At 43.3% G+C, this 24,703-nt stretch overlaps 1 protein-coding gene across 1 annotated transcript in view; it reads right to left on the reverse strand.

The window, feature by feature from the left end:
• TRAPPC3 (trafficking protein particle complex subunit 3) overlaps window positions 1-19,285 on the reverse strand; it is an 81,679-nt gene extending 62,394 nt beyond the window's left edge. Inside the window, exons 1-2 of the mRNA XM_069756858.1 lie at window positions 19,119-19,285; window positions 9,473-9,570 (exon numbers count right to left, since the gene is read on the reverse strand). Coding sequence (XP_069612959.1) covers window positions 9,473-9,570; window positions 19,119-19,160 — 140 coding nt within the window. The 5' untranslated portion in view covers window positions 19,161-19,285. The remainder of the gene's footprint in view (window positions 1-9,472; window positions 9,571-19,118) is intronic.
• Between the last annotated feature and the right edge of the window lie 5,418 nt (window positions 19,286-24,703).

The following is a 24,703-nucleotide window of genomic DNA, read 5'->3' on the forward strand; positions in this document are numbered from 1 at the left end:
GACACTGGTCAGAATTGCAAAAAACGGCAAGGTCTTTAAGGTCAAAATAGGCTGGGTCATGAAGGGGTTAAATCACAGAGATATGTAACACAAAATACTTAATAAATAGTATTTCCCACATGGCTACGTTACATAAGCACAATTTTGGAACCAACATTTTTTTTTTGTTAGGAAGTTAGAAGGGATAAAAGTTGACCAGCGTTTTTCATTTTTACAACACCATTTTTTTTTTTATGGACCACATCACATTTGAAGTCACTGAGGGGTCTATATGAGAAAATACTCAAAAGTTACACCATTCTAAAAACTGCACCCCTCAAAGTGCTCAAAACCATATTCAATAAGTTTATTAATTCTTCAGGTGTTTCACAGGAATTTTTGTAATGTTTTAAAAAATGAACATTTAAACTTTTTTTCCACAAAAAATGTACTTCAGCTCCATTTTTTTTATTTTTCCAAGGGAACAGGAGAAATTGGACCCCAAAAGTTGTTCTCCAATTTGTCCTGAGTACGCTGATACCCCATATGTGGGGGTAAACCCCTGTTTGGGCGCACGGCAGAGCTCAGAAGAGAAGGAGCGCCGTTTGACTTTTTCAATGCCGAACTGGCTGGAATTGAGATCGGATGCCATGTCTCGTTTGGAGAGCCCCTGATGTGCCTAAACAGTGGAAGACCCCCAAATCTAACTCCAACCTTAACTCCAACACACCCCTATCCCTAATCCAAACCCTAACCTCAGCCCTAACTTTAGCCCCAGCCCTAATGGGAAAATGGAAATAAATACATTTTTTTTATTTTATTATTTTTCCCTAACTAAGGGGGTAATAAAGGGGGGTTTGATTTACTTTATATAGCGGGTTTTTATGTTTGGCAGCTGTCACATGCTAAAAGACGCTTTTTATTGCAAAAAATAATTTTTGCATCACCCCATTTTGCTAGCTATAATTTTTCCACATTTTGACCCACAGAGTCATGTGAGGGCTTTTTTTATGTGGGACATGATGTTTTTATTGGTACCATTTTTGGACACATGACATTTTTTGATTGCTTTTTATTATGATTTTTGGGAGGCAGAATGAACAAAAACCAGCAATTCATGAATTTCTTTTTTTTTGGGGGGGGGCCTTTATACCATTCCGCGTGTGGTAAAATGGATAAAGCAGTTTTATTCTTCGGGTCAGTACGATTACAGCAATACCTCATTTATATTTTTTTTATGTTTCGGCGCTTTTATATAATAAAAACTATTTTATATAAAAAATAATTATTTTTGCATCGCTTTATTCTGAGGGCTATAACTTTTTTAATTTTTCGCTGATGACGTTTTCAGCAGTACTATGTTTATTTATATCTGTCTTTTTGATTGCGTGTTCTTCCACTTTTTGTTCGGTGGTAAGATGATGAAAAAAAAGCCAGGCAAAAAACGATGCTTTTTTTACGGTGTTCACTGAAGGGGTTAACTAGTGGGACAGTTTTATAGCTCGCATCGTTACGGACGTGGGGATACCAAATATGTGTACTTATGTTTTATTAACATAAAGAAATGTATTGGAACAATATTGTCTTTTTTTTCTTTAGGAATTTAAAAAAAAATATATCTTTACACAGTATAATATTTATTTTTTTTCTTTTTTGCATTGTCCCAGGGTGGGACATCACTTTATAAAGTCAGATCGTTATCTAATATGACACTTGGTACAGCACTGTGTCAGATCAGCGATCTGACAGGCAGTGAAGGAGGCTTGCTGGTGCCTGCTCTCAGCAGGCACTGAGAAGCCACCTCCCTGCAGGACCCGAGAGGACCCCGCGGCCATTTTGAATCCGGGGGTCAGCGCAATGCTTCTCTATGCCACCGGAACGCTACGATCTTGTTTGATCACAGTATTTCGGGGGTTAAAGTGCCGAAAGCTGTCTGTGACCGCTCCGTGCACTTGGTGCCAGCTATGAGAATCACAGCTGGGAGTGCGGCTAATCGCATTGGACGTACTGTTCCGTCCATGGGAATTAGGTCCCAGGTCACACGGACGGAATAATACGTCGGATGGCAGAGAGGGGTTAATGTCTGGATGTCATTACTTTCTTGGGATATAAGATTGTTTCGTTTGCAGCTGGAATTTTTAGCCATGGTCACGAGATCTTCTTCAACAAGCTCCACAATCTGATCCAGGACAGTCTGTCTCGACTGAACTGAATAAAAATATGGATTTGATGTGACAAAAGACGAATTCAGGCAATCTATCGGGATGAGGGAATCTGAATGTAGGGATCTCAGCATAGATAACGACAACAGTTTCTCAAAAGATAAATTTGTAGATGATACAATATCATGTTTAATGTTCTTTTGTGTTCTGAAGACATCGATTGCTTCATCTGAGAGTTAGATTTCTGGCGAACTTGCTTGTGTACAAAATTCTCATAAATACATTGAATTTGTTGGATGGAGAAAAACGGAGACATCTAGATAATAGGGATATCTGAGATTCTGAAATTATGTAGCTGGAGAAATTCCAGACCGGACGTGTTTTTTGTTTTTGAGTCTCTTCAGGTGTTTTCATTAGACTCATTTACATGTTTCAATGTGATTGGACTTTTACTATCATGTGTCTCTGTATGTTTCATATACATCCATGGCTTCAGTGCACACATTGTAACCATGAGTAAGGCATTCATTAGCTGAAACGCGTTGGTTTCGTACCATGCTGCTGGATTATGTGAACACTTTCTATTTTTAATATGACCTAATAAATCATGGATTTTACTTACCTTCTCATCACGGTCTCGCTGAATCTACAGTTCGGTCCATATATATTTGGACAGACAACATTTTTCTAAATTTGGTTATAGACATTACCACAATGAATTTTAAACAAAACTATTCAGATGCAGTTGAAGTTCAGAATTTCAGCTTTCATTTGAGGGTATCCACATTAAAATTGGATGAAGTGTTTAGGAGTTTCAGCTCCTTAACATGTGCCACCCTGTTTTTAAAGGGACCAAAAGCGATTGGACAATTGACTCCAAGGCTATTTCATGGACAGGTGTGGGCAATCCCTTCCTTACGTCATTCTCAATTAAGCAGATAAAAGGCCTGGAGTTGATTTGAGGTGTGGTGCTTGCATTTGGAAGATTTTGCTGTGAAGTAAACATGCGGTCAAAGGAGCTCTCCATGCAGGTGAAACAAGCCATCCTTAAGCTGCGAAAACAGGAAAAACCCATCCGAGAAATTGCTACAATATTAGGAGTGGCAAAATCTACAGTTTGGTTCATCCTGAGAAAGAAAGAAAGTACTGGTGAACTCATCAATGCAAAAAGACCTGGGCGCCCACAGAAGACAACAGTGGTGGATGATCGCAGAATAATCTCCATGGTGAAGAGAAACCCCTTCACAACAGCCAACCAAGTGACCAACACTCTCCAGGAGGTAGGCGTATGAATATCCAAATCTACCATAAAGAGAAGACTGCATGAAAGTAAATACAGAGGGTTCACTGCACGGTGCAAGCCACTCATAAGCATCAAGAAGAAAAAGGCTAAAAAACATCTAAAAAAGCCAGCACAGTTCTGGAAAAACATTCTTTGGACAGATGAAACCAAGATCAACCTCTACCAGAATGATAGAAAGAGAAAAATATGGCGAAGGCGTGATACAGCTCATGATCCAAAGCATACCACATCATCTGTAAAACATGGCGGAGGCAGTGTGATGGCTTGGGCATGCATAGCTGCCAGTGGCACTGGGTCACTAGTGTTTATTGATGATGTGACAGGACAGAAGCAGCCGAATGAATTCTGAGGTATTCAGAGACATACTGTGTGCTCAGATCCAGCCGAATGCAGCCAAACTGATTGGTCGTCGTTTCATACTACAGATGGACAATGACCCAAAACATAAAGCCAAAGCAACCCAGGAGTTTATTAAAGCAAAGAAGTGGAATGTTCTTGAATGGCCAAGTCAGTCACCTGATCTCAACCCAATTGAGCATGCATTTCACTTGTTAAAGTCTAAACTTCAAACAGAAAGGCCCACAAACAAACAGCAACTGAAAACCACCGCAGCGAAGGCCTGGCAGAGCATCAAAAAGGAGGAAACACAGCGTCTGGTGATGACCATGATTTCAAGAATTCAGGCTGTCATTGTCAACAAAGGGTTTTCAACCAAGTACTAAAAATGAACATTTTATTTAAAATTATTTAATCTGTCCAATTTCTTTTGGTCCCTTTAAAAACAGGGTGGCACATGTTAAGGAGCTGAAACTCCTAAACCCTTCGTCCAATTTTAATGTGGATACCCTCAAATGAAAGCTGAAATTCTGTGAACTTCAACTGCATCTGAATAGTTTTGTTTAAAATTCATTGTGGTAATGTCTATAACCAAAATTAGAAAAATGTTGTCTGTCCAAATATATATGGACCTAACTGTAAATACATTGTATTGTTTCCAAGCCGAATCCCGGGCTACTCCGTGCGAGACAACCAGCTGCATCCACTAACCGCACACACGGTGAGCTGAATCTCCCTTACACCCCTTTTTTCTTATAGAAACATTGGGGCAAGTGCAATCTGATTTTTTATCGGATTGAAATCATCAGATTGCATCGCAAGTGGGAATGAGCCATAAGTGTGATTTTCTAAATGCAGTTTCATCCTAATCATATATGTTTAATACTAAATTAAAAGAATCAAGATTTTTAACACCTTTTTTAGATATACAGTACAGACCAAAAGTTTGGCCACACCTTCTCATTTAAAGATTATTCTGTATTTTCATGACTATGAAAATTTTACATTCACACTGAAGGCATCAAAACTATGAATTAACACATGTGGAATTATATACTTAACAAAAAAGTGTGAAACAACTGAAATTATGTCTTATATTCTAGGTTCTTCAAAGTAGCCACCTTTTGCTTTGATGACTGCTTTGCACACTCTTGGCATTCTCTTGATGAGCTTCAAGAGGTAGTCACCAGGAATGGTCTTCAAACAATCATGAAGGAGTTCCCAGAGATGCTTAGCACTTGTTGGCCCTTTTGCCTTCACTCTGCGGTCCAGCTCACCCCAAACATCTCGATTGGGTTCAGGTCTGGTGACTGTGGAGGCCAGGTCATCTGGCGTAGCACCCCATCACTCTCCTTGATCAAATAGCCCTTACACAGCCTGGAAGTGTGTTTGGGGTCATTGTCCTGTTGAAAAAAAAAATGATGGTCCAACTAAACACAAACCGGATGGAATAGCATGCTGCTGCAAGATGCTGTGGTAGCCATGCTGGTTCAGTATGCCTTCAATTTTGAATAAATCCCCAACAGTGTAACCAGCAAAGCACCCCCACACCATCACACCTCCTCCTCCATGCTTCACGGTGGGAACCAGGCATGAAGAGTCCATCCGTTCACCTTTTCTGCGTCGCACAAAGACACGGTGGTTGGAACCAAAGATCTCAAGGGGCAGCCCGGTGGTGCAGTGGTTAGCACAGCAGCCTTGCAGCGCTGGAGTCCTGGGTTCAAATCCCACCAAGGACAACATCTGCAAAGAGTTTGTATGTTCTCTCCATGTTTGCATGGGTTTCCTCCGGGTACTCCGGTTTCCTCCCACATTCCAAAGACATATTGATAGGGAATTTAGATTGTGAGCCCCAACGGGGACAGTGATGATATTGTGTGCAAACTGTAAAGCGTTGCGGAATATGTTAGCGCTATATAAAAAAAAATTAAAGAAAGAAAGATCTCAAATTTGAGCTCATCAGACCAAAGCACAGATTTCCACTGGTCTAATGTCCATTCCTTGTGTTCTTTAGCCCAAACAAGTCTCTTCTACTTGTTGCCTGTCCTTAGCAGTGGTTTCGTAGCAGCTATTTTCCATGAAGGCCTGCTGCACAAAGTCTCCTCTTAACAGATGTTGTAGAGATATTTCTGCTGCTAGAACTCTGTGTGGCATTGACCTGGTCTCTAATCTGAGCTGCTGTTAACCTGCAATTTCTGAGGCTGGTGACTCATAAGATAAACTTATCCTCAGAAGAGGTGACTCTTGGTCTTCCTTTCCTGGAGCGGTCCTCATGTGAGCCAGTTTCTTTGTAGCGCTTGATGGTTTTTGCCACTGCACTTGGAGACACTTTCAAAGTTTTCATAATTTTTCAGACTGACTGACCTTCATTTCTTAAAGTAATGATGGCCACTCGTTTTTGTTTACTTAGAATTTGTAATATGGCAAGAAAAAAGCAGCTAACAGTCTATTCAGTAGGACAATCACATGTGTATCCACCAGACTTCTGCACAACACAACTGATGGTCCCAAAACAATTTATAAGGCAAGAAACCCACTTACTAAACCTGACACGGCACAACTGTGAAGTGAAAACCATTCCCGGTGACTACCTCTTGAAGCTCATCAAGAGAATGCCAAGAGTGTGCAAAGCAGTCATCAAAGCAAAAGGTGGCTACTTTGAAGAACCTAGAATGTAAGTCATAAAAATGCAGAAAAATCTATAAATGAGGTGTGTCCAAATTTTTGGTCTGTACTGTACATGTAACTTTTTTTTTTTTTTTTTTACTATTACGTCGCTAGACATGTACTTTTTAAAGTTTACTTTAGACCCAAACTTTTTAATTTTCACAAGGGTATCAGGAGAAAATGTACCTCAAAATTTGTTGTGAAATTTCTCCTGAGTACACCGATACCCCATATGTGGGGGAAAGCCACTGTTTGGGCGCATGGCAGGGCTCAGAAGGGAGGGGGCACCGTTTGACTTTTTGAATGCAAAATTGGCTGGAATCGATGGCGGGCGCCATGTCGCGTTCAGAGACCCCCTAATGTACCTAAACAGGGGAAACCCCCTATTCTAACTCCAACCCTAACCCCAACTATAAAGAATGAAAATACATTTTTTTTTTAATTATTTTTACCTAACTAATGGGGGGTTTGATATACTATTTTTTTATTTTGATCAATGTGATAGACCCTATCACAGTGATCAAAATGAACCAATAGGAAAAACATCCTATTGTTGCCGGGTACTGGCCGGCAGATCTCGGTGGGCGCAGTGAGCATGCGCTCGCCATTTTCTTTGAGGAAGATGACATGGGGGGCCGGAGGTACTGGGGGAGCTTGGGGGCCCCCCATTTCTCTTTCCTCCTCTGGTATGCTAGATTAGATCAGGAGAGAGAGAGAAATGAATTGAAAATTGGACTTCACGTGACTGCAGATGGTAAAAACTGACCCGAATCATGTTCTCCAGGGTCTCGGCTACCTGGGCACCATCCCAGCAAGAGACTCTGACATGGCTATGAAGTAATTTTTCTTTGATCAGTATTTTCTTTACTTGGGTTAGTTTATCATTACCATATCACATCTACTGATCTGTTCTATTCCCCACACATTGAGCGTACTTCTGGGCAGCTTTGATCCTTTGTTCCCATGTGCAATGCATTCAGCTTGGGTCCAGTTTAGCTGCTTGTCTGTTATGAAAGGCAATTCAGTACTACAATGGACATAGCGGTCAGAGCACATACAGTGATCTGACAATAACCCCAAATCATAGAACGAGCTCTGAGACGTGGGAACTCTGCAGACCGCAATCCCTAATCCTCTCCAAACAACACTAGAGGCAGCCGTGGATTGCGCCTAACTCTGCCTATGCAACTCGGCACAGCCTGAGAAACTAACTAGCCTGAAGATAGAAAATAAGCCTACCTTGCCTCACAGAAATACCCCAAAGGAAAAGGCAGCCCCCCACATATAATGACTGTGAGTTAAGATGAAAAGACAAACGTAGAGATGATATAGATTCAGCAAAGTGAGGCCCGACTTTCTTAACAGATCGAGGATAGAAAAGGTAACTTTGCGGTCTACACAAAACCCTAAAGAAAACCACGCAAAGGGGGCAAAAAGACCCTCCGTACCGAACTAACGGCACGGAGGTACACCCTTTGCGTCCCAGAGCTTCCAGCAACAAATTAGACAAGCTGGACAGAAAAAAATAGCAAACAAATAGCAAAGAAGAACTTAGCTATGCAGAGCAGCAGGCCACAGGAATGATCCAGGGAAAAGCAAGTCCAACACTGGAACATTGACAGGAAGCCAGGATCAAAGCATTAGGTGGAGTTAAGTAGAGAAGCACCTAACGACCTCACCAGATCACCTGAGGGAGGAAACTCAGAAGCCGCAGTACCACTTCCCTCCACCAACAGAAGCTCACAGAGAGAATCAGCCGAAGTACCACTTGTGACCACAGGAGGGAGCTCTGCCACAGAATTCACAACACTTGTCCTTTTTGGCACTCCAGGATTGACACAGGCAATTATTTTGCACTATGATTGAAACTGGCCCATTATACTGGTCTCATCATGGTTGCAAAATCTATTCATAGCTCTTTTTTGGATGTTATATAATGCACACTTATTAGTGCAGTCTCCTCCTGCAGTATTGGTCTTGTGTAGGTAACTCATTTTTGTTTTAAGTAAAATATAATTAATAAACATTTACATTTTTAGGTTTCTACTTTAGCTTCCCCAATTCTTTGAAAGATTTATATTATTGATAGGGTTGAGTCACTTACAGACATCTGTTGTAGAGATGGGGGAACCCGAACAGTAAAGTTCAGGGTCCGTACTCCAGTACTTCTTCTCCAGAAAGTCTGTGCTACTGTTCTGGTTCGTCACCCCAAATATCGGCTGTTTCCCACGTTGTCACCTGTGTGACAGCATGAGAACCACCAGCGGCTTCTTAGTTACCGCCGGACAGAGAGTTGAGGCTCCCACGCTGTCAGATGACAGCGTGAGCTAGCAGCTGTGATAGGCGGTAAGAAGGTTAACGCTGCTTACAGGCATTGGTTGATGAGAGTAGTACTCTCATCAGCGTATGCCTGCTATCGCTAATCAGTTGTTATTTTGCACACACCCCTACTACAATACCTCATTTAATTCAGACTAATTTCCTTGTGTGCTCCTCAAGGCAAATTCGGATTACAAGTTTGTATTTTTGTATAGTTCCTGACATATAATTTAAGCACAGAGGCCAAACCCAAAGTGAGTAGAATCGATCTATTTTAACACTTAAAAACATTTTGACACTTAAAAAAGTCTGTCAGCATAAAATGACTGTTGAAACCAAACCCAAGTGCTCAGTGCACCCTGGCCGTGGCCAAACAGTTCAATGCTCCTTTGCACCTGCTCGTTATCCATTTATCTCCACCTTCCTCTTCCTTGATTGACATCTCTGGCTTTACTGGAGCCAGAGGAGAGAAGAGAAAGATGTAACAAGAAAGTGGGGGGATGCTCTGAAATGTTTAGCCATGCAAGGTTGCATCTAGTGCTTGGTTGTAACAGTCATTTTGTGCCTTTATAATACCAATAATTAATTTTTTGTGCAGAATAGAAAATTATCCCTAAGAATCCCGCTTATGTTACGGAAATTCATTTTTGGAAAGCAAATTAAGTCATAGATGTCGATTTTATAAAGACTTACCAAAGTTACTTACATTTTCTCTAACTGTTTATTGACATCGTCATCATTTTCATAGTCTTTGCATAGCTGTGCAACAAGGGATCCATAGGTCAAATTGAAAAGTTCAGAATTCTAGTGGGGACAAAATAAATATCCACTTAATATGTTCACGTATTTCAGTGCAGCCACATCACCTACGCATGCAATTAGGAGGATGCAGTAAATTAGGAAAGCCAGAATGCATGCAAATAAGTCAGAAAATAGAAAAAAAAAGGATGGAAGAAAATGTGAGTATAGAGCCAAGAGTGTGCTGAACCACGGCATACAACTCAAAATGTTGATTAAATATTCTATAGACCTCCTAACAGGTATCGTCAGACCATTTACACACCAACTGCAGCATTTACGGCTGTGGTGTATGTGGAAGAATGTCATATTCATTTTACATAAACAGATTTGTAAAATTGATAAAACTGCTCATTAAAGATTGCATGAGAAGGACCCAATCTGCCGGCCACCTCTTCACAGCTCATCTGTATTAATATTTATGCACTTGTTTCATCAAGACAAACCCTGCTTAAAACAAAGCAGCACTGGGATCATCTGATATCACTGGGGAAAGCACATGTGGCGCAGGCAACATTTATCAATACACAAAGGAGCCATTCAAATCAATGGTTGTGCACGTAATGTAGGGGCACGATGGGACTGCCAAAATGGCTCTGCATTTTTACTCACAATGGCAATATGAACAAGCTTTGGCTTTAACCCCTTCATGACCCAGCCTATTTTGACCTTAAAGACCTTGCCGTTTTTTGCAATTCTGACCAGTGTCCCTTTATAAGGTAATAACTCAGGAACGCTTCAACGGATCCTAGCGGTTCTGAGATTGTTTTTTCGTGACATATTGGGCTTCATGTTAGTGGTAAATTTAGGTCAATAAATTCTGCGTTTATTTGTGATAAAAACGGAAATTTGGCGAAAATTTTGAAAATTTCGCAATTTTCACATTTTGAATTTTTATTCTGTTAAACCAGAGAGATATGTGACACAAAATAGTTAATAAATAACATTTCCCACATGTTTACTTTACATCAGCACAATTTTGGAAACAAAATTTTTTTTTGTTAGGAAGTTATAAGGGTTAAAATTTGACCAGCGATTTGTCATTTTTACAACGAAATTTACAAAACCATTTTTTTTAGGGACCTCCTCACATTTGAAGTCAGTTTGAGGGGTCTATATGGCTGAAAATACCCAAAAGTGACACCATTCTAAAAACTGCACCCCTCAAGGTACTCAAAACCACATTCAAGAAGATTATTAACCCTTCAGGTGCTTCACAGCAGCAGAAGCAACATGGAAGGAAAAAATGAACATTTAACTTTTTAGTCACAAAAATTATCTTTTAGCAACAATTTTTTTATTTTCCCAATGGTAAAAGGAGAAACTGAACCACGAAAGTTGTTGTCCAATTTGTCCTGAGTACGCTGATACCTCATATGTGGGGGTAAACCACTGTTTGGGCGCACGGCAGGGCTTGGAAGGGAAGGAGCGCCATTTGACTTTTTGAATTAAAAATTGGCTCCACTCTTTAGCGGACACCATGTCACGTTTGGAGAGCCCCCGTGTGCCTAAAAATTGGAGCTCCCCCACAATTGACCCCATTTTGGAAACTAGACGCCCCAAGGAACTTATCTAGATGCATAGTGAGCACTTTGAACCCCCAGGTGCTTCACAAATTGATCCGTAAAAATGAAAAAGTACTTTTTTTTCACAAAAAAATTCTTTTAGCCTAAATTTTTTCATTTTCACATGGGCAACAGGATAAAATGGATCCTAAAATGTGTTGGGCAATTTCTCCAGAGTACACCAATACCTCACATGTGGGGGTAAACCACTGTTTGGGCACATGGTAAGGCTCGGAAGGGAAGGAGCGCCATTTGACTTTTTGAATGAAAAATTATTTCCATCGTTAGCGGACACCATGTCGCGTTTGGATAGCTCCTGTGTGCCTAAACATTGGCGCTCCCCCACAAGTGACCCCATTTTGGAAACTAGACCCCCCAAGGAACTTATTTAGATGCCTAGTGAGCACTTTAAACCCTCAGGTGCTTCACAAATTGATCTGTAAAAATGAAAAAGTACTTTTTTTTCACAAGAAAATTATTTTCGCCTCAATTTTTTCATTTTCATATGGGCAGTAGGATAAAATGGATCATAAAATATGTTGGGCAATTTCTCCCGAGTACGTCGATACCTCATATGTGGGGGTAAACCACTGTTTGGGCACATGGTAAGGCTCGGAAGGGAAGGCGCGTCATTTGACTTTTTGAATGGAAAATTAGCTCCAATTGTTAGCGGACACCATGTCGCGTTTGGAGAGCCCCTGTGTGCCTAAACATTGGAGCTCCCCCACAAGTGACCCCATTTTGGAAACTAGACCCCCCAATGAACTTATCTAGATGCATATTGAGCACTTTAAACCCCCAGGTGCTTCACAGAAGTTTATAACGCAGAGCCATGAAAATAAAAAATAATTTTTCTTTCCTCAAAAATGATTTTTTAGCCTGGAATTTCCTATTTTGCCAAGGATAATAGGAGAAATTGGACCACAAATATTGTTGTCCAGTTTGTCCTGAGTACGCTGATACCCCATATGTGGGGGTAAACCACTGTTTGGGCGCACGGCAGGGCTCGGAAGGGATGGCACACCATTTGGCTTTTTAAATGGAAAATTAGCTCCAATCATTAGCGGACACCATGTCACGTTTGGAGAGCCCCTGTGTGCCTAAACATTGGAGATCCCCCAGAAATGACCCCATTTTGGAAACTAGACCCCCAAAGGAACTAATCTAGATGTGTGGTGAGGACTTTGAACCCCCAAGTGCTTCACAGAAGTTTATAACGCAGAGCCATGAAAATAAAAAAAAAATATATTTTCTCAAAAATGATCTTTTAGCCTGCAATTTTTTATTTTCCCAAGGGTAACAGGAGAAATTTGACCCCAATATTTGTTGTCCAGTTTCTCCTGAGTACGGTGATACCCCATATGTGGGGGTAAACTACTGTTTGGGCACATGCTGGGGCTTGGAATTGAAGTAGTGACGTTTTGAAATGCAGACTTTGATGGAATGCTCTGCGGGCGTCACGTTGCGTTTGCAGAGCCCCTGATTTGCCTAAACAGTAGAAACCCCCCACAAGTGACCCCATTTTGGAAACTGTACCCCCTAAGGAACTTATCTAGGTGTTTGGTGAGAAATTTGAACCCCCACGTGCTTCACTAAAGTTTATAATGCCCAGGCGTGAAAATAAAAAATCCTATTTTTTCCCACAAAAATGATATTTTAGTCCCCAATTTTTAATTTTCCCAAGGGTACCAGGAGAAATTGGACCCCAAAAGTTGTTGTCCAATTTGTCCTGAGTACGCTGATACCCCATATGTGGGGAGGAACTACTGTTTGGGCACACGTTGGGGCTCGAAAGGGAAGTAGTGACGTTTTGGAATGCAGACTTTGATGGAATGTTCTGCTGGCATCATGTTCCATTTGCAGAGCCCCTGATGTGACTAAACAGTAGAAACCCCCCACAAGTGACCCCATTTTGGAAACTGTACCCCCTAAGGAACTTATCTAGGTGTTTGGTGAGAAATTTGAACCCCCACGTGCTTCACTAAAGTTTATAATGCCCAGGCGTGAAAATAAAAAATCCTATTTTTTCCCACAAAAATGATATTTTAGTCCCCAATTTTTAATTTTCCCAAAGGTAACAGGAGAAATTGGACATCAAAAGTTGTTGTCCAAATTGTCCTGATTACGCTGGTACGCCATATGTGGGAAAAAACTGTTTAGGCACACGTTGGGGCTCGAAAGGGAAGTTGTGACGTTTTGGAATGCAGAAATTGTCTGCGGTCGTCATGTTCCGTTTGCAGAGCCCCTGATGTGCCTAAACAGTAAAAAAAACCCACAAGTGACATCATTTTGGAACCTAGACCCCCCCCTTTTTGGAACTAATGTACGCTTTCTTGTAAAGTAAATTAGTAGTGCATGGAGGTGTGGTACAATCTGAAGCAATCCTTCATACACAGGCCAGGTTTTTCGGGGCAGGTGTCGCATTGATAAATGGTGTCCTTGCGTATTCCCCTTTTGTAACACACTCGGCACCTTTTTTGCGGCTTACCTTTTCTGCCGGTTGGCGGGACCACCCCCGGAAAATGCTGGCCTGGTACGATACGAGCACCTTCAGTTCCGGAAGTACTGGGGCCCTCTCCTTCCGGAGTACCAAATATCAGGGCCTTAACCACTACCTCCTGGAACTGAAGTGATCCCAAGTGACCCCATTTTGGAAACTAGACCCCCCAATGAACTTATCTAGATGCATATTGAGCACTTTAAACCCCCAGGTGCTTCACAGAAGTTAATAACGCAGAGCCATGAAAATAAAAAATAATTTTTCTTTCCTCAAAAATGATTTTTTAGCCTGGAATTTCCTATTTTGCCAAGGATAATAGGAGAAATTGGACCACAAATATTGTTGTCCAGTTTGTCCTGAGTACGCTGATACCCCATATGTGGGGGTAAACCACTGTTTGGGCGCACGGCAGGGCTCGGAAGGGATGGCACACCATTTGGCTTTTTAAATGGAAAATTAGCTCCAATCATTAGCGGACACCATGTCACGTTTGGAGAGCCCCTGTGTGCCTAAACATTGGAGATCCCCCAGAAATGACCCCATTTTGGAAACTAGACCCCCAAAGGAACTAATCTAGATGTGTGGTGAGGACTTTGAACCCCCAAGTGCTTCACAGAAGTTTATAACGCAGAGCCATGAAAATAAAAAAAAAATATATTTTCTCAAAAATGATCTTTTAGCCTGCAATTTTTTATTTTCCCAAGGGTAACAGGAGAAATTTGACCCCAATATTTGTTGTCCAGTTTCTCCTGAGTACGGTGATACCCCATATGTGGGGGTAAACTACTGTTTGGGCACATGCTGGGGCTTGGAATTGAAGTAGTGACGTTTTGAAATGCAGACTTTGATGGAATGCTCTGCGGGCGTCACGTTGCGTTTGCAGAGCCCCTGATTTGCCTAAACAGTAGAAACCCCCCACAAGTGACCCCATTTTGGAAACTAGACCCCGAAAGGAACTTATCTAGATGTGTGGTGAGCACTTTGAACCCCCAAGTGCTTCATAGAAGTTTATAATGCAGAGCCGTGAAAATAATAAATACGTTTTCTTTCCTCAAAAGTAATTATTTAGCCCAGAATTTTTTATTTTCCCAAGGGTTACAGGAGAAATTGGACCCCAAAAGTTGTTGTCCAGTTTCTCCTGAGTACGCTGATACCACATGAGTGGGGGTTAACCACTGTTTGGGCACACGTCGGGGCTCAGAAGGGAAGTAGTGACTTTTGAAATGCAGACTTTGATGGAATGGTCTGCGGGTGTCACGTTGCGTTTGCAGAGCCCCTGGTGTGCCTAAACAGTAGAAACCCCCACAAGTGACCCCATTTTAGAAACTAGACCCCCCAAGGAACTTATCTAGATATGTGGTGAGCACTTTGAACCCCCAAGTGCTTCACAGACGTTTACAACGCAGAGCCGTGAAAATAAAAAATCATTTTTCTTTCCTCAAAAATTATGTTTTAGCAAGCATTTTTTTAGATTCACAAGGGTAACAGGAGAAATTGGACCCCAGTAATTATTGCGCAGTTTGTCCTGAGTATGCTGGTACCCCATATGTGGGGGTAAACCACTGTTTGGGCACACGTCAGGGCTCGGAAGTGAGGGAGCACCATTTGACTTTTTGAATACGAGATTGGCTGGAATCAATGGTGGCGCCATGTTGCGTTTGGAGACCCCTGATGTGCCTAAACAGTGGTAACCCCTCAATTCTAACTCCAACACTAACCCCCCCACACCCCTAACCCTAATCCCAACTGTAGCCATAACCCTAATCACACCCCTAACCACAACCCTAATTCCAACCCTAACCCTAAGGCTATGTGCCCACGTTGCGGATTCGTGTGAGATATTTCCGCACCATTTTTGAAAAATCCGCGGGTAAAAGGCACTGCGTTTTACCTGCGGATTTTCCGCGGATTTCCAGTGTTTTTTGTGCGGATTTCACCTGCGGATTCCTATTGAGGAACAGGTGTAAAACGCTGCGGAATCCGCACAAAGAATTGACATGCTGTGGAAAATACAACGCAGCGTTTCCGCGCGGTATTTTCCGCACCATGGGCACAGCGGATTTGGTTTTCCATAGGTTTACATGGTACTGTAAACCTGATGGAACACTGCTGCGAATCCGCAGCGGCCAATCCGCTGCAGATCCGCAGCCAAATCCGCACCGTGTGCACATAGCCTAATTCTAAAGGTATGTGCACACGCTGCGGAAAACGCTGCGGATCCGCAGCAGTTTCCCATGAGTTTACAGTTCAATGTAAACCTACGGGAAACAAAAATCGCTGTACACATGCTGCGGAAAAACTGCACGGAAACGCAGCGGTTTACATTCCGCAGCATGTCACTTCTTTGTGCGGATTCCGCAGCGGTTTTACAACTGCTCCAATAGAAAATCGCAGTTGTAAAACCGCAGTGAAATGCGCAGAAAAAAACGCGGTAAATCCGCCATAAATCCGCCGCGGTTTAGCACTGCGGATTTATCAAATCCGCAGCGGAAAAATCCGCAGAGGACCAGAATACGTGTGCACATACCGAAACCCTAACCCTAACCCTAACCCTACCCCTACCCCTAACCCTACCTCTACCCCTAACCCTAACCCTACCCCTACCCCTAACCCTACCCCTAACCCTATTCTAACATTAGTGGAAAAAAAAAAAAATTCTTTATTTTTTTTATTGTCCCTACCTATGGGGGTGACAAAGGGGGGGGGGGGTCATTTATTATTTTTTTTTTATTTTGATCACTGAGATATAATCTATCTCAGTGATCAAAATGCACTTTGGAACGAATCTGCCGGCCGGCAGATTCGGCGGGCGCACTGCGCATGCGCCCGCCATTTTGGAAGATGGCGGCGCCCAGGGAGAAGACGGATGGGACCCCGGCTGGATCGGTAAGTATGATGGGGTGGGGGGAAACCACGGGGGGGGGATCGGAGCACGGGGGGGGAATCGGAGCGCGGGAGGGGTGGAACGGAGCACGGGGGGCGTGGAACGGAGCACGGGGGGGCTGGAATGGAGCACGGGGGGGTGGAACGGAGCACCGGGGGGTGGATCGGAGTGCAGGGGGGGTGATTGGAGCACGGGGGGGTGATTGGAGCACGGGGGTGAGTGGACAAGAGCACGGGGGGGAGCGGAGCACAGGACGGAGGGGAGCGGGGCAGTGTACCGGGCAGATCGGAGGGCTGGGGGGGCGATCGGAGGGGTGGGGGCACATTAGTATTTCCAGCCATGGCCGATGATATTGCAGCATCGGCCATGGCTGGATTGTAATATTTCACCAGTTATAATAGGTGAAATATTACAAATCGCTCTGATTGGCAGTTTCACTTTCAACAGCCAATCAGAGCGATCGTAGCCACGAGGGGGTGAAGCCACCCCCCCTGGGCTAAACTACCACTCCCCCTGTCCCTGCAGATCGGGTGAAATGGGAGTTAACCCTTTCACCCGGCCTGCAGGGACGCGATCTTTCCATGACGCCACATAGGCGTCATGGGTCGGAATGGCACCGACTTTCATGACGCCTACGTGGCGTCATGGGTCGGGAAGGGGTTAAAACACAACCACTTTAATAGTTATATAGATGCTGCATTTGACAGGCTTATCATTGATTCTAACATTGCAAGCATTCCACAAATATGGAAAGAAACGCCACAGAAAAGTGTCAAGTAAACCCAGAAAAATAATATTAAAAAGAAAAAAAAAAACAAATGTTGAATGCTAAACATGCAGGGCCAAGTAAAGAATCAAAAAGTATATACTCAAAAAAATGTAGAAGTCAAATAATTAAAAAAAAATAAATAAATAATGAACGACACCAGACCAGGGTATATGAATATGAATATGTTAACTTAAGAAAAGTGCATTTAAACCACAGGTGTGAAAGAAATAGAAATAGTGCGATAAAGTGTATGCAGACACGTACCATGAGATGCAGAGATGCAGTAGGTGAAATGAATGGCAAATACCAATACTATACAATGAGTGCAGTGGGCAGATGGAAAGAGAGGAAAACAGTGGTTAGGTGAGTCAGGTCTAATGTCAGAAACTGCCAGCAAGGTGGAGCCAGAAGTGCAATGCTCAAAGAGAAGCAGCATGAGCTGAAACCGCAGAAAATCCTAACAAGCCATAGTACATGCTTCACGCACAAGCAGCGGAAACTAGAACACGGCCAAGGTGTGCCATACACAGAAAGAAGACGTGATGGCAAGGCAAACAGCTTCCCACCTTCAGATTACTTGGTCGGGTTACTTAAAAAGGACTACACAGGGCTAAACAACTGATGGCCTAGCTATAGGTGAATATTAGATCGGTGCGGGCCTGACACCTAGTACCCCAGGTGTACCTAGTGGACAGCCCCTTTAATGGGCTTTCAGAAAACTACTATGACTCAGCTCTCTATTCCCTAGCTCTCCAGCTTCACTCCTATAGCCTGTGCTGGTCTAGCACATGCATCCTTCACATGGCCGCTGCTGACAATCACTGGCCTCTGTGAGGGAGGATGCCGATTTGTACAGCATGTGACCATAGTTCTGTGCCAACCAGGCTTCCCCCCATGGGTCCCGTGCCCCACAGGCTTCCCCCCATGGGTCCCGCGCCCCACAGGCTTCCCCCCATGGGTCCCGCGCCCCACATGAGTCATGCGCCCCATGGGTCTCCCATGAGTCCCGCACCATACGGGCTCCCCCATGGTCCTGAGCTGCACATGAGGAGCTGCAGGGACCACAATGATGGCAGAGGGCTGTAAGGTAAGTTACAGCTGTTGTATTGTTATCACATTGCCAACTGTTAAGGTACCGTCACACATTGGCATTTTGATCGCATCGTAACAATATCGCTCCAGCGTCGTAGACTGCTGTTACACTTTGCAATGTACGACGCTGGAGCGATAATTTCATGACGTATGTGCGATGTAGAAGCCGTTGGTTACTATGCGCACATCGTATACGATATATGTTACACCATGCGATCATGCCGCCACAGCGGGACACTAGACGACGAAAGAAAGTTTCAAACGATCTGCTACGACGTACGATTCTCAGCGGGGTCCCTGATCGTAGGAGCGTGTCAGACACTGCGAGATCGCTGGAACGTCACGGATATATTGCTGGAACGTCACAAATCGTGCCGTCGTAGCGATCAAAATGCCACTGTGTGACGGTACCCTTAGGTAAGTGACATAAAACCCCCAATAACAGCAAACATGGGGCCACATTACTGGGGAGGCGCATGTCTGTCAGGTTAACCCTGTGAAGGCTGCTCTAAGAGGGACGTGAAACCCTTGTTGGTAAATTCCTAATCCACTGGGTGCAGTAGGGCACATAAGGGGGCTGCAGTACCGACCCCCACAAGCAGTAAGTGATGGCTCATGAGCTATCCCATCCACAGCAGGCACACTGGCCGCCCACTCCCCAGCCTGTGCCTGACAGTCACCACAATGCCAACCTCCGGGGCGAGCAGCGCACAGGCCCTGACGCCGCACAAGTCGCCCCCTCACCATCTTCTTGCTCTCTGTCCCTCTGTTAGTCTGTCGCGACATCTTGCTCGTCTTCCAGGATCCTCGGCCAAAGGAAATAACAGATATCAGCCAGAACAGCAGCGCAGGATCAGGAGCGTCCGGGGCCTGAGGAGCTAAAGGACCTTTGGTGACGTCACGGTCATGTGGTCGGTCACGTGAGGGTTGTAACTGTCAGCAATGTCAGTGTGCACGGCTCGGTGCCGGGAGGGCGGAGCTATAGCGCTGCCAGGAGGGAGAGCTGGGGCTGGCACCGGAACGTGGAGCCTGTTGTTGGACGCCATACGTTCCTGGCTGATCCAGCGCCTCCATCAGTCAGGCATACCTGTACAGTGACTGCAGAGGAATAAATAGTCATCAATCAGATCTAGCACTCACAGGGGTTAATGACCACACTCCTATAATAATATATATAATAACACCTGTGCCACACAGCCCGCTCAGCAGATTAACATGAATAGCTACATTTAAAATACAACTGCAGAAATGCAATGTTAAAATATTAAAACTTATTTTTACTAAAGTACACACCTGCTCATGATAATTCCCTCCGGCTTGTTCACGCTGCCATCCCATGTTGTCAGTGCACTCATTTATAGTGAACCTGTCAGCAGTTTTGACCGATATAAGATGCGGCCCCTGCTTTCAGGGCTGATATACAGCATTCTGTAATGCAGATAAGCCCCCGATCCGACTGAAAATAACTTATTACACTCACCCGGTACTTTCCTCTGCCCTCAACAGGACAGATAAGTACGCCTGCACAGGAGCGCGATGCCGGGGGAGCGATGAAGCAAGCAGGAGGGCGGCATCGCAAGAAGATGGAGGCACCAGACCCTGACCTGTGACGCCCATCGGACCAGACCGCCCCGGGTGAGTATAATAGAACTTATTTTTCTTATCTTTCAGGTCGGACCAGGAGCTTAACTACAGCATTACAAAATTCTGTATATCAGCCCTGAAAGGCGGTGGCCGCATCTTATATCGGCCAAAACTGCTGACAGGTTGCCTTTAAGCCCTCAGGTTTGAGTGTCTCCAATTTTAAAATCAAATAGGACTCCCTATTAATGAGTCTTTGCAATCTATTGGGACACTATCGAGTATTTGTTTGACGATAGTGAGCTTCAGGCACGCAGGATCCTAATTGTGCTGCATAAGGAAGTGTCTAGATAGACTGTGACATAAGTTACCCTTCCTGGTGTTACCCTGAGCATGCCGATATCCCATATGTGGGGGAAATCTACTGTTTGGGCGCACGGCAGGGCTCAGAAGGGAAGGAGTGCCGTTACATTTTTTAATGTAAAATTTGCTGGAATAATCAGCGGACGCCATGTCTTGTTTGGAGATGTGCCTAAACAGTGGAAACCCCCAACAAGTGACAACCTTTTTTTGAACTAGACCCCTTAGGAAACGTATCTAGATATGTATTGAGAATCTTGAACCCACAGGTGCTTCACAAAAGTTTATAATTTTGAGCTGTGAAAATAAAAAAAATCACGTGTTTCCCAGATAAATCTTCATACAGCTCCAAATTTAGCAATTTCATAAAGGTAAAAGTGCAAATTGTTCCATGCAGTTTGTTGTGCAGTTTTATCCTGAGTGCATAGATACCCAATATGTGGAGTAAAACAACTGTTTGGGCGCACGGCAGGGCTTGGAAAGGAAGGAGCGCCATTTGACTTTTTGAATGTAAAATTTGCTGGAATAATTAGTGGATGCCATGTCATGTTTGGAGAGCCCCCAATGTGCCTATTGTGACACCATTTTGGAAACTGGACCCCTCTAAAGTATCTAGATGTGTATTGAGCACATTGAACCCACGGGTGCTTCACAGAAGTTTATAACATTGAGCCATGAAAATAAAAAAAATCACACTTTCCCCACAAAAATGTTATTTTAGCCCCAAATTTTGCATTTTCATAAGGGTAACAGGAGAAATTACACCATACAATTTGTTGGGCAATTTCTCTTGAGTGTGCAGATACCCCATATGTGGGAGAAAACTATTGTTTGGGCGCATGGCAGGGCTCGGAACGGAAGGAGCATCATTTGACTTTTTTAATGTAAAATTTGCTGGACTCATCATCCTATTTTAGAGCCCCTGATGTTCCTAAACAGTGGAAACCCCACACAAGTGATAACATTTTGGAAACAAGACCCCTCATGGAATGTATTTAGATACGTAGTGAGCACCTTGAACCACCAGGAGCTTCACAGAAGTTTATAAAGTTGAGCCATGAAAATAAAAAAAATCACAGGATAACAAGAGAAATGACACCATACAATTTGTTGTTGTGCAATTTCTCCTGAGTACGCCGATACCCTATATGTAGGGGAATACTACTTTTGAGGCACAGTGCAAAGCTCAGAAGGGAAGAGGCGCCGTATTGGAGCTCAGATTTTGCTGGATTGGTTTGAGGGTGCCATGTCACATTGGCAGAGCCCCTGAGGTGCCAGAACAACAGAAACCCCCTATATGTGAACTTATTTTACAAACTACACTCCCCAATGAATTCATCTAGGGGTGCAGCAATCATATTGACAGCACTTGTGCCTCACAGAATTTTATACTATTGATGGGTGAAGAAAGAATAACTTACAACGGAAATATTTTAGCCTCAACTTTTTAATTTTCTGAGGTCCATTTTTTCCTGAGTGCGCCAATATCCTACATGTAATCGGGAAATATTTTTCAGGCACAGTGCAAAGCTCAGAAGGGAAAGAGCACCATACTATAGATAGATAGTGCAGATTTTACTGTTATGGTTTGCAGGTGCCATGACCCACTGGGAGAGCCCATGAGGTGCCAGAACAGCAGAAACTCCCCATAAGTGACCCCATTTTACAAAGTACACCTATCAATGAATTCATATAGGGGGTGCAGTGATCATATTAACACCACGGGTGTGTCACTGAATTTTATATCATTGGACAATGAAGAAAAAATAAATACATTTTTACCACCAAAATTTAGTTTTAGCCCCAGATTTTACATTTTCACACAAGAAGTGGGTAAAAATGGCACCAAAATTTGTCCCACAATTTCTACTGAACGTGGCAATACCCCATATGTGGCTGTACAGTACTACTTAGCCATACGGAGAGACATGAGAGGAACGGAGCGCTATTTGCCTCATAGAGTGCAGATTTTCCTAGAAGAGTTTGCAGACTCCATATACAGAGCCCCTAATACCCTAGCAACCAGGCAACCCCCACATGTACTTATGCTGGCTAACAGATGTAAATCATTCAGCTGCGGCAAGAAAAACTAAATCTCTGAGCACTAAAAATTACTCGGAAGACCCCCGAGCGTGCTCGAGAAATCTCGAGTAACGAGTATATTCACTCATCACTAGTTAACAACACTGTGGTGTATCTTTAAATCACTGCAATATTGTTATTCATCTGGCGTGCGGCGGCCCTGAGCTGTACCTCTGGGGCCCGGTGAACAGAAGCAAAGAGAGGGGGCCCGGACTGCCAGCATGTTCAGGCCCCCCCTTTTTGCTTCTGCTCACCGGTCCCATACAGTAGTAAGGCCAGTAATGCCCTGATGGTGGCCCTGTATACATTTCCTAGTCTCATTTAGTGCTCCATCTTGTAACCTACAGCACTGTACCTTACATATCTAATTGTATTGGATTCCCTTGTTATTTAAGGCGCCCCATTTTTACCTCTTTTGTTAAGATATGGAATGACTTCTGTGAAACAAGTTTAAAGTTTCTTTCTATTGGAGGACCTGATGGACTAGTTTTCTGGTCAGATGCTGCTCCATGAGCAGTCATTTTATATCTGACAAGAGAGAACTATGTAATAAAGAGTGCTGTAGCAAAAATAATGAGAATACGCTATGTAAGGGATGGTCTTATATATAACAAGACATAATATTATGTAATAATGGACAGCGCTATACATAATAGAGGATGTTATACAATAAGGTATGGCACAATACTTAGAGAGGATGGTATGCAATAAGGGACAGTGTAATACATAATAAAAGATGAAACTATGTAATTAACTCCTTCACGATCCTTGTCGTATATGTACGTCAAAGGTCGTGTCCCTGCCTTTGATGTGGGCTTGCACACGAAGCCCACATATTTCTCTCTGCACATGATGACTGATCTAATCAGTCATCATGTGCCTTTAGCATCTGCGGGTGGAGCATTGCTCACAACCAGAATCTACTGCTCACAGCAACCCTCGACTGTTACCCTGTTAGACGCTGCAGTCAGTCTTTGACAGTGGCATTTTCAGCATGCAGGCATGGGGTTGTGTCATTCTATGCACCCATTGACACCCTGCAACGTGAGGCTGGCAGCATGATGTCTGTAACGTCTTGCTGCAAGCCTTCAAACAGTGAATAAGGCCGAAATTGATATAGGACAGAGCATACTGTGACATCGTTATAAGTACCGTCTTCATCAGGCGGACATTTTTGATGAAGACGTACTTCCGTTGAAACGTGTTGTGGCTTAAACCCCATTTTGGGGTCAGAGTTTCCTTTCGGCGCTCATTTGACCGAGTTTCACCCTTTTCCTGTTTCTGTCCTGCTTCGGAGGTGTTCGGCTGGGGCTGCGGGCGGACTGTGTGCCCTTCCCTCACTAGGGCTACCTATCCAGCGCTCCTAAAGACTCCACCTTTTACTGACTTTATCATTATAATCAATTGCTCTGTCAGCACATACACTTGAATCTTGTTTTGGGGGATTCGGCTATAAGCCCTAATGGAGCCATTGAACATAGGGCCAAACGCTATGTGAATATAGCCATATGTGTATTATGAAGAGTGTTCAAAAGAGATGGTTCCCAATACCTCTTCTCCTAGTGCTGACATGGAATTCTTTTCTTCCTATGTTACCAGAGACACCCATAAAACCCATTGACAACTGTAAGGGGAGCTTACTGGTGGCAATGGATATATATATATATATATATATATATATATATATATATATATATATATATATATATATATATATATATATATATACCCAAAGATAGAGGATCTCAGGCTACTTTAGGTCATATCGTTTGTTTTACAGAATACTAATTAAATCAATAAAAAAAAAAATCAAAGTAGTTTTCTTTTGCTCGTTTTCTGAAATGGTAACTAGGATGTCATGTATAGGTAACATAAGCAGTGCACTGTGGTGAACATTTATACAAAACTAGATGGCGGCCCGATTCTAACGCATCGGGTATTCTAGAATATGTATTTATGAATGTATATAGCAGCCACATAGTATATAGCACAGGCCACGTAGTATATAGGAGCCATGTAGTATATAGCAGACAAATACTACATGGCCTGTGCTATATACTATGTGGCTGCTATATACATACATATTGTAGAATACCCGATGCGTTAATACAGGCCACGCAATATATAACAGTGGCCACACAGTATATAACACAGCCACGTACTATATAACACAGCCCACGCAGTACATAGCAGCCACACAGTATATACCACAGGCGACGTAGTATATAACACAGGCCATGCAGTATATAACACTGGCCACGTAATATATAGCACAGCCCACGCAGTATATAGCAGCCACGTAGTAT

Source organism: Ranitomeya imitator, chromosome 3 (assembly GCF_032444005.1).
Source record: "Ranitomeya imitator isolate aRanImi1 chromosome 3, aRanImi1.pri, whole genome shotgun sequence".
Lineage (NCBI taxonomy): Eukaryota > Metazoa > Chordata > Amphibia > Anura > Dendrobatidae > Ranitomeya > Ranitomeya imitator.